Source organism: Gorilla gorilla, chromosome 20, assembly GCF_029281585.2.
Source record: "Gorilla gorilla gorilla isolate KB3781 chromosome 20, NHGRI_mGorGor1-v2.1_pri, whole genome shotgun sequence".
In the NCBI taxonomy this organism is placed as follows: domain Eukaryota; kingdom Metazoa; phylum Chordata; class Mammalia; order Primates; family Hominidae; genus Gorilla; species Gorilla gorilla.
The window spans coordinates 9702468-9712368 of NC_073244.2; the positions used below are offsets into that span (position 1 = coordinate 9702468).

At 53.0% G+C, this 9901-nt stretch overlaps 1 protein-coding gene across 1 annotated transcript in view; it reads left to right on the top strand.

Annotated features, from left to right (window-relative positions):
* ATCAY (ATCAY kinesin light chain interacting caytaxin) overlaps nucleotides 1–5141 on the top strand; it is a 47724-nt gene extending 42583 nt beyond the window's left edge. The window contains exon 13 of the mRNA XM_055371272.2: nucleotides 1645–5141. Within this exon, the coding sequence (XP_055227247.1) occupies nucleotides 1645–1654 (10 nt within the window). The 3' untranslated portion in view covers nucleotides 1655–5141. The remainder of the gene's footprint in view (nucleotides 1–1644) is intronic.
* Nucleotides 5142–9901: the final 4760 nt, after the last annotated feature.

Below are 9901 nucleotides of genomic sequence, written 5' to 3' on the forward strand. Positions count from 1 at the left end.
GAGACGGGGTTTCACCATGTTAGCCGGGATGGTCTCGATCTCCTGACCTCGTGATCCACCCGCTTCGGCCTCCCAAAGTGCTGAGATTACAGGCGTGAGCCACCATGCCCGGCTGACCACACAGTTTTATACAAATCTATAAGATGGCCTAGCCACATGCCTTACTACCCATGTGACCCAGGAAGCTCCAAGCTAAGAAATAAACATCAAAAATGGCCTTAGACCAGTGCTGCTTAAGGGGCACTGAGTAAAAGTAAGTTCTCAATGTATTTCTGAAAACACCACCTCAACCCAAGCTCTCTGGAGATGAGTTCACATATACAGACAGGAAACACAAGGAAATCATCCACCATGAGCAAAAGACAGCAGAGACAACAAACAGCAGAATTAGATCTTGCCTGGAGATCCTTAGGTGGATAAGATATAATAAGCATGTTTTAACGATTAAAAACACAAAAGAAGGAATTGTAAGAAGCAATAGATGAATGGATGAATGGATAGGTGGATAAATGGATGGATGGATGGATGGATGAGTGGATGGATGGAAGGATGTTTGGATGATGGGTGGATAGATGAATGAATGAGTGGAGGGATGGGAGGATAGATGGATGATAGGTGGATGGATGGATGGATAAATGGATGGATGGATGGGTGGAAGTTGACTGTATGGATGGATGGGTGGATGAATGGATGGGTGGAGGGATGGAAAGATGGACTGATGGAGAGATGGATGGGTAGGCATATGGATGGGTAAATGGTAGATGAATGGTTGGTTGGATGAATGGTTGGGTAGATGAATGGGTGGGTGGATGGATGGATGGGTAGATGGATGGGTGGGTGGGTGGATGAGTGAGTGACTGGATGGGTGGGCAGATGGATGAATGGATGGGTGGGTGGGTGGGTGGATGGATGGATGGATGGATGGATGGATGGATGGATGGATAGGTGGATGGATGGGTGCATGGATGGGTGGATGGCTAGATGTGTGGGTGGTTGTATGGTTGGTTGGATGCATGGATGGATGGCTAGATGGATGAGTGGGTGGGTGGATGGATGGATGGATGGATGGATGGACAGATGGATGAGTGGGTGGATGGATGGGTGGGCAGATGGATCAATGGATAGGTGGGTGGGTGGATGGATGGATGGTTGAATAGATGGATGAGTGGAGGGATGGATGGATGAATGGATGGATGTGTGGGTGGGTGGATGGGTGGACGGATGGATGAGTGAGTGGCTGGATGGCTGGGCAGAGGGATGAATGGATCCCTCCATTGAGTGAATGGATGGGTGAGTGAGTGTGTGGATGTGTGGATGGATGGATGGATGGATGGGTGGATGGATAGATGTGTGGGTGGTTGTATGGTTGGTTAGTGGGGGGGTGGGTTGGAGCCTCCCTCCAGGCTGATTGAGGTTGCCAGTCTCCAGGGCCTGTTCTGCTGAGGCACCAGGAAGGAGGCCCTCAGAGCCACACTTAGAAAGTGGGTGGCAGGAGCCGGGCCCTGAAGGGCATGTGCCACTCTTGCTGCTGGGAGTTCACCCACGCTGGGTGGGATCATTGTTTTGGATTACATACATGTGGAAGCGCATTTTGCACTTTTAACATTAACAGCAATAACTTGGCCTGTGTCTTTCCCTCCCTAGCATGTCCTGAGGCGACGTGAGCGTAACGAAGGACATGGAAGAAGATTCCAGATGCCAGAAAACCTCTGTCAGACGCCCACTGGCCCCAGATCTCATCCTGCCTCATCCTGAGTCCCAATCTTCCAAGGGTGCCAGCCCCTCCGTTCATCTCTGAAACCCAGCATCCTTTTCAGCTGCTTGAAAACATTGTATTTTTTTTTTAACGATGCAGTATTTGTGCGTTCCAGAAAAGGGCCCAGCTCTGAGCCCCTCACCCTTCCACACTCACGAACTCTCAGCCGAGGAAGGCAAGAAGCGCAGGGGGTGGCCCGTGTGGCTTTGGTGGCCTCCACTCCTGCTCGCAGCCCCTGTGATCAGAGCTGGATACAAGATTAAAGACCCTTCTCTTGCTTGTCACCCGCTCCAGGTTGGAGCCACAGACACCCACCGCCACCCCGGCTGGGTCTGCGTCCTTTCCTGTGCCTTTCCCTCCAGAATGCGGCCTCAGACCTAGAAGCTCAACCCCCCTATGAGGGCCACGTCCTGGGGTAGCTCCTGACCTCCGACCTTATGTCCAAATTTCACACCCATGGTTTTTCATTTGATGCGCCCCTTCTCGCTCATAATGACACCCAGCTCCTTTGAAAGGATCAGAGCCCATTGCACAAGAAGAGCCGCTGCCAACCATCCTTGTCCTCCAATTGCGAAATGACACCCCAGTAATCTAGAACATTCTCAAGCCCCTTTAACTCAGATGTCAAGCCACCAGGCAAACCCCGTCAATACCTCCCACCAAGGAATGAGATGTGTGGACCTCACTGCTCCCCCAACCCGGCGTCAGGCTGGGACACGCCAACGCTGTTCCGGGTTGGAACAGCAGAGGCTCAGAAACTGGCTCTGAAATAGGCAGACCTAGCAAGAGGAAGATACAGGGTGTCGGGCGTTTGAGTGTTTCAGAAGTCATTTGGGAAGATAAATCCAGTGCGCTGGCTGCAGCCACCTGCATTCAAAGCTTGGACCAGCGGGTTCTTGTTCGGGAGGCAAATTTCCCCAGGAAAAAGAAGACAGACTTTTCTAATGTGGTCCAAATGCCGGTCACTGGTCAGATGGACTCTAGAAGCACTGAGCTCCCTGTCTCTGGAAGTATTTAAGAAAAGGCTGGGCCAGGCACGATGGCTCACGCCTGTAATCCCAGACTTTGGGAGGCCGATGCAGGCGGATCACCTGAGGTGAGGAGTTTGAGACCAGCCTGGCCAACATGGTGAAACCTCATCTCTACTAAAAAGACAAAAATTAGCCAGGCGTGGTGGCAGGTGCCTGTAATCCCAGCTACTTGGGAGGCTGAGGCATGAGAATCACTTAAACCTGAGAGGCAGAGGTTACAGTGAGCCAAGATCGTGCCACTGCACTCCAGCCTGGGCGACAGAGCAAGACTCTGTCTCAAAAAAAATAAAAAATAATCAGGGCACAGTGGCTCATGCCTGTAATCCCAGCACTCTGGGAGGCTGAGGTGGGTGGATCACCTGAGGTCAGGAGTTCAAGACCAGCCTGGTGAACACGGCGAAACCCCGTCTCTAATAAAAATACAAAAATTAGCCGGGCATGGTGGTGCACGCCTGTAATCCCAGCTACTCAGGAGGCTGAGGCAGGAGAATTGCTTGAACCCAGGAGGCAGAGGTTGCAGTGATCCAAGATCACGCCACTGCACTCCAGCCTGGGCAACAAGAGCAAAACTCCGTCTCAAAATAAAAAGAAAAGAAAAGAATGGACAGTGTTTGCAGAGAGTTGCTCACGAGGTTCCCTCTAATCCTAAATGTCTTCATGTCTATCAGTCTGAGCAGACGGTGAGTAGGGCGGGCACATTCTCCAGGCCCTTCTTCCTAGCTCTGTGGTTGGCCTCTCAGCAAGTGCTATCCAGGCTGGGCCAACCAGACCCACAATTAACTGAGCCTCAGTGAAAGCGTCCAGTGCATCTTGACCTGAGACAGCAAGGAATTGCATTTGGGGTTATTCCAACGATGATGGCAGGGAACTGGTGGTATTTAGTGCTGAGGGGCAGTGATACAGAAAGATTTGCCCTGTGGGACAGGGTCCTGCGTGAGTCCCATCCCCAAAAGCCAGCAGCTCCTGCCATGAGGAAGACGGGGTTTCTGAGCAGGCTTATGCCTGCAGGTTCCCGTGGAGCCACCGGCTGTGACGGGACACCTCTGGGTCTCAGCATTGCCCTGGGGAGGCTGGGACATTTAGGGACATGGTAGGGTTTTAACATTTGTTTCCCAAATGTCAAATCCCGGGCACAGGGGCAAGACCCTGTCCCGAATTCCCACCCCAGTGAATGGTGTCGCTGCCAAAGCCAACACAAGATGACAAAAGTGGCTGGGCACGGTGGCTCACGCCTATAATCCCAGCACTTTGGGAGACCAAGACAGGTGGATCACCTGAGGTCAGGAGTTCGAGACCAGGCTGGCCAACATGGTGAAACCCCATCTCTACTAAAAATACAAAAATGAGCTGGGTGTGGTGGCGCACACCTGTAGTCCCAGCTACTCAGGAGGCTGAGGTAGAAGAATAGCTGGAACCCAGGAGGCAGAGATTGCAGTCAGCCGAGATTGCGCCACGGCACTCCAGCCTGGGAGACAGAGCAAGACTGACTCAAAAAAAAAAAAAAATGACAGAAGCCTGATTATCAGACTGCCCGGAGGAGACAGGCTCCAGCAGATAGATGCCAGCCAGGCCCAGCTGCCACCTGTCCCAGGTGACCAAAGGCACGTGGCTCCAGCATGAATCGTTCTAACCCAACAGTGACAAGAACTGCTGGGCCTTAACCGTCATGGAAGACTGGGGCCGCTTCCAGGTCACAGACAGGAGACGGGGACAGGAAAGAACTCATTCCACCCAATCGGACACCTAATAATTGAGTGTCTACAGCAGCAACCAAGTGACAAGTGAGGCCCTACCTGACCCAGAAGGTGCCTGCCGGCTAAACATTCTGCCCCCCACCAGAAACTCCAGGGGGTCCGCCCGTTATGCCGTGGCCCACCCACGCCCCTTTGGATCACCAGCAGTCACAGACAACAGGCAGGCGAAACTGAAGACCCCAACTCAGCCCCAGCGGACCCTCCAGAGCAAAAGAGGCCCCCGGCGAGGCCACCTGTCGGCAGGCATGCCAAGGTCAAACAGCCGGGGCCACCGTTCCCAGCTGGGCCGCGACCTGCACCGTCCACAGATGGGCTTTGAGATGGATTTGTATCAGGGTGGGGGGTGTGGTTTGGCTAAAATGCAATGGACCCCGACCCCTCCTCGTAAAAGGATGTTGGGTTTCCCTCTGGTGACACATGGGATGCGTCATAAACCCTCCCCCAAAGTCCTGGTCAGCAGCCCATCCTTCCAACGATGAGTTTTGCGGTTTTTCAGAACAGAAATGATCACTACGATTGACGACGATTGTGATGTTAAGACATCGTCTCCATGAGCTTTGGGGGGACTTTTATGTGGAATAAAGAAACTATCACTGAGAAGGGAGGTTTGTTCCTCTTCAATACTAGTAACAGGCAGGGCCCAGTGGCTCACGCCTGCCATCCCAGCACTTTGGGATGCGGAGGTGGGAGGATCACCTGAGGTCAGGAGTTCCAGACCAACCTGGCCAACATGGTGAAACCCCGTCTCTACTAAAAATACAAAAATTAGCCGGCCGTGGTGGCAGGTGCCTGTAGTCCAAGCTACTCGGGACCTGGCCAACATGGTGAAACATCGTCTGTACTAAAAATACAAAAATCAGCCGGGCGTGGTGGTGCATGCCTGTAGTCCAAGCTACTCGGGAGGCTGAGGCAGGAGAATCACTTGAACCCGGGAGGCAGAGGCTGCAGTGAGCCAAGATCACGCCTGCCAGTTCTCTCTGTCCACCCACTGGGGACACTGTGCGGTGGCCATGTCATACCCACCTTGATGTCTCTGTCACCAGCAGGTCCCAAAGTCATGCTACTGTGCTCCAGTTGTGTTTATGCCAGCAGGTGCCCTTTAGGGGAAAAGGTGGGGTCTTCATGGGTGGATGGTGGGGACAAAGAGGGTGGAGCTGGTGCTGGGATCCTGGGGAGCCGCTCCCAGTTTGGAGGTAACAGCCCCCTCCTTTATCCCACTGCACGGGGTCTCTGATTACCCTGAGAGGTTTCTTGAAAACCCCATTCACGGCCAGGCACGGTGGCTCACGCCTGTAATCCCAACACTTTGGGAGGCCGAGGCAGGTGAATCACTTGAGGTCAGGAGTTTGAGGCCAGCCTGGCCAACGTGGTGAAACCCCGTCTCTACTAAAAATACTAAAATTAGCCAGGCATGGTGGTGCGCGCCTGTAATCCCAGCTACTCGGGAGGCTGAGCCAGGAGAATTACTTGAACCCAGGGGTCGTAGGTTGCAGTGAGCTGAGATCGCGCCACCTCACTCCAGCCTGGGCAAAAGAGACTCCGAACCCCCCACCAAAAAAAAACAGAAAAGAAGGCCGGGCGCGGTGGCTCACGCCTGTAATCCCAGCACTTTGGGAGGCCGAGGCGGGCAGATCACGAGGTCAGAAGATCGAGACCATCCTGGTTAACACGGTGAAACCCCGTCTCTACTAAAAATACAAAAATTAGCCCGGCGTGGTGGTAGGCACCTGTAGTCCCAGCTACTCAGGAGGCTGAGGCAGGAGAATGGCGTGAACCCGGGAGGCGGAACTTACAGTGAGCCGAGATCGTGCCACTGCACTCCAGCATGGGTGACAGAGCAAGACTCCGTCTCAAAAAAAAAAACAAACAAAAAAAACAGTAAAGAAAACCTCACTCGCTCTTTCATTCATTTCGGGGCACTAGGGGTCCAGTCCCTCACACCACTCCCAGCCCAAGGGGTGGGCTCAACCCAGGGAGCTGGGGCCTTCCTGGGGACCAGGAGGAAGGGACCTTTCTGATCAGAGAACTAATACACAAGCAGCCGTCAGCCAAGCCAGCAGGAGGAGGGGTGTCCCCGGCAGAGTGACCCACGGGGACCAAGGCCTGGGGCAGGCAGAGCTGGGGCAGGCAGAGCTGGGGCAGCCAGAGAGGGGCCTGAGGGCCGGATCAGCACCACCAGCGTTTCAGAAAAACCCAGTACTAAATTAAAGTCTTCATCATTTGGTCACTTTCTTTTTATTATCATAATTACCTTTTTTTTTTTTTTGAGACGGAGTCTCACTCTGTCACCCAGGCTGGAGTGCAGTGGCACAATCTCAGCTCACTGCAACCTCTGCCTCCCGGGTTCAAGCAATTCTCCTGCCTCAGCCTCCCGAGTAGCTGGGATTACAGGCGCGCGCTACCACGCCCGGCTAATTTTTGTATTAAGTAGAGATGGGGTTTCGCCATGTTGGCCAGGCTGGTCTCGAACTCCTGACCTCAGGTGGTTCTCCTGCTTTGGCTTCCCAAAGTGCCACCGTGCCCAGGCTTTTTTTTTTTTTTTTAATCAGGGTTTTCCTCTGTTGCTCAGGCTAGAGTGCAGTGATGCAATCTCAGCTCACTGCAGCCTCAACCTCCTGAGCTCAACGGATCCTTCTGCCTCAGCCTCCCAAGTAGCTGGTACTACAGAAGCAGGCCACCACACCCAGCTAATTTTTTTTTTTTTTTGGTAGAGATGGTGGGGGGCGAGGAGGCGGGGGTCTCACAATGTTGCCCAGACTGGTCTTGAACTCCTGGCCTCAAGCGATCCTCCCACCTTGGCCTCCTAAAGTGCTGGGATTACAGTAGTGAGCCACTGCAAACATTTCTTTTTTTCTTTTTTTGAGATGGAGTCTGGCTCTGTCGCCCAGGCTGGAGTGCAGTGGTGCCATCTCGGCTCACTGCAAGCTCCACCTCCCAGGTTCACTCCATTCTCCTGCCTCAGCCTCCTGAGTAGCTGGGACTACAGGCGCCTGCCATCGTGCCCAGCTAATTTTTTGTATTTTTAGTAGAGACGGGGTTTCACCGTGTTAGCCAGGATGGTCTCAATCTCCTGACCTCATGATCCACCTGCCTCGGCCTCCCAAAGTGCTGGGGTTACAGGCGTGAGCCACCGCGCCCGGCCAAACAGACCCTTTTTTAATAAATCAAGATGAGAGTCACTTAATATAAAATTAACCATTTTTTTTGTTTTTTCATTTTTTTTGAGACGTAGTCTCACTCTGTCGCCCAGGCTGGAGTGCAGTGGCGCGATCTCAGCTCACTGCAAGCTCTGCCTTCCGGGTTCACCCCATTCTCCTGCCTCAGCCTCCCGAGTAGCTGGGACTACAGGCACCCGCCACTGCGCCCAGCTAATTTTTTTTTGTATTTTTAGTAGAGACGGGGTTTCACCGTGGTCCCGATCTCCTGACATCGTGATCCGCCCACCTCGGCCTCCCAAAGTGCTGGGATTACAGGCGTGAGCCACCGTACCATACCCGGCCTAAAATTAACCATTTTTAAGAGTACATTCTGCGGTACTCAGTACCTTCACAATGTTTTGCAAATACCACCTCTATCAAATTCCAGAACATTCCATTACCCCAAAAGTAAATCTGTCCCCAGCAGCCACAGTCATCCCCACCCACCTCCCCCAACCCCTGGCACCCACGCCTCCCCTTCTGTCCTCGTGGATTGACGTGTCCTGGGCATTTCATGTAAATGGGATCACTGCACCGTGGGGCAGTGAGGTCGCTAATCAATACCCTGGGACCTGGGACTGCTTGGGGACTGGCAGGCATTTGTAGCCCCTGTGGCTTCTCCCTCTCCTTCCCGCCGGGGTGGGCTGGCACAGGGAGGCCTCCCAGAGGTGCCCTGCCAGGGCCTTTATCTGGGCATGTCACTGTCACCTGAGGCCCTGGGCCACGTGCCCCACCAAGAGGCTGCCAGGATATTCTTGCCACCGAAACTGGGCCAGAGGTGAAGCCCAGGAGCCGGGCTTTCCTGGGTGCCTGCTTGAGCACCTGGAGGAGCTCTGGCCACAGACACAGCCACCCCGCTGCACTGCCACAGATCCTGTGGCTGACTGCTTTTCTGAGCTTTCCTCATGAATACCCCAAGATTTCCAGTCCGTTTTGCAAAAGCTCTTGAAGTCCAGGGTCACAATTCTGTTAACAGGACTCATAAAGTACATCATTGGTCAGGTGTGGTGGCTTAAGCCTGTAATCCCAGTACTTTGGGAGGCCAAGGAGGAAGGATCACTTGAGGCCAGGAGTTAGAGACCCGCCTAGGCAATGTAACAAGACCTCATCTCTTAAAAATTCTCTCTCTCTTTGGTGTATTGATCTCTTACTGCATACAGACATACAAACTTGGCCGTCCTATCACCCCACCTTCCTAGTCACTTCCTATCCTCTGATCACCCCCCTGCTCCTGGCCTATAATTTCCCACTTTTCCTTGTATTGGTGGAAAGGGAGAAGATTGAATTCAATCTCCCTCCCATACTACAAAACCCCATGGTAGTAGTCCCCCACCCCCCTCAACAAAGTCAGCCTTACTGTTTTAAGAAGCATCAGAAAAATTATTTTCTGGCGGGGAGAGGCGTCACATGCCTGTAATCCTAGCACTTTGGGAGGCCGAGTTGCAGGAATCATCACCTGAGGCCAGGAGTTCAAGACCAACCTGGGCAACATAGCAAGACCCCATCTCTACAAAAAATTAAAAAGTTAGGTGTGGTGGTGCGAACCTGTAGTCTCAGCTGCTCGGGAGGCTGAAGCAGAAAGATCGCTCCAGTCTGAGAAGCTGAGGCTACAGTGAGCCATGACCACATCACCACACTCCAGCCTGGGCCACGGAGCGAGACCCTGTCTCAAAAAATTCAAAAATATAGGCTGGGCATGGTGGCTTACACCTGTAATCCCAGCACTTTGGGAGGCCTGAGGCAGGCAGATCACCTGAGGTCAGGAGTTGGAGACCAGCCTGGCCAACATGGTGAAACCCCGTCTCTACTAAAAATACAAAAATTATCTGGGCGTGTTGGTGCTCGCCTGTAATCTCAGCTATTGGGGAGGTTGAGGCAGGAGAATTGCTTGAACCTGGAAGGCAGAGGTTACAGTGAGCCGAGATGGTACCACTGCACTCCAGCCTGGGTGACAGAGCAAAACTCTGTTTCAAATTTATTTTTTTATTTTTATTTTTTTGAGACGGAGTCTCGCTCTGTCGCCCAGGTTGGAGTGCAGTGGCACAATCTCAGCTCACTGCAACCTCTACCTGCCAGGTTCAAACAATTCTCCTGCCTCAGCCTCCCAAGTAGCTGGGACTATAGGCGTGTGCCACCATGCCCAGCTAATTTTTTTTGTATTTT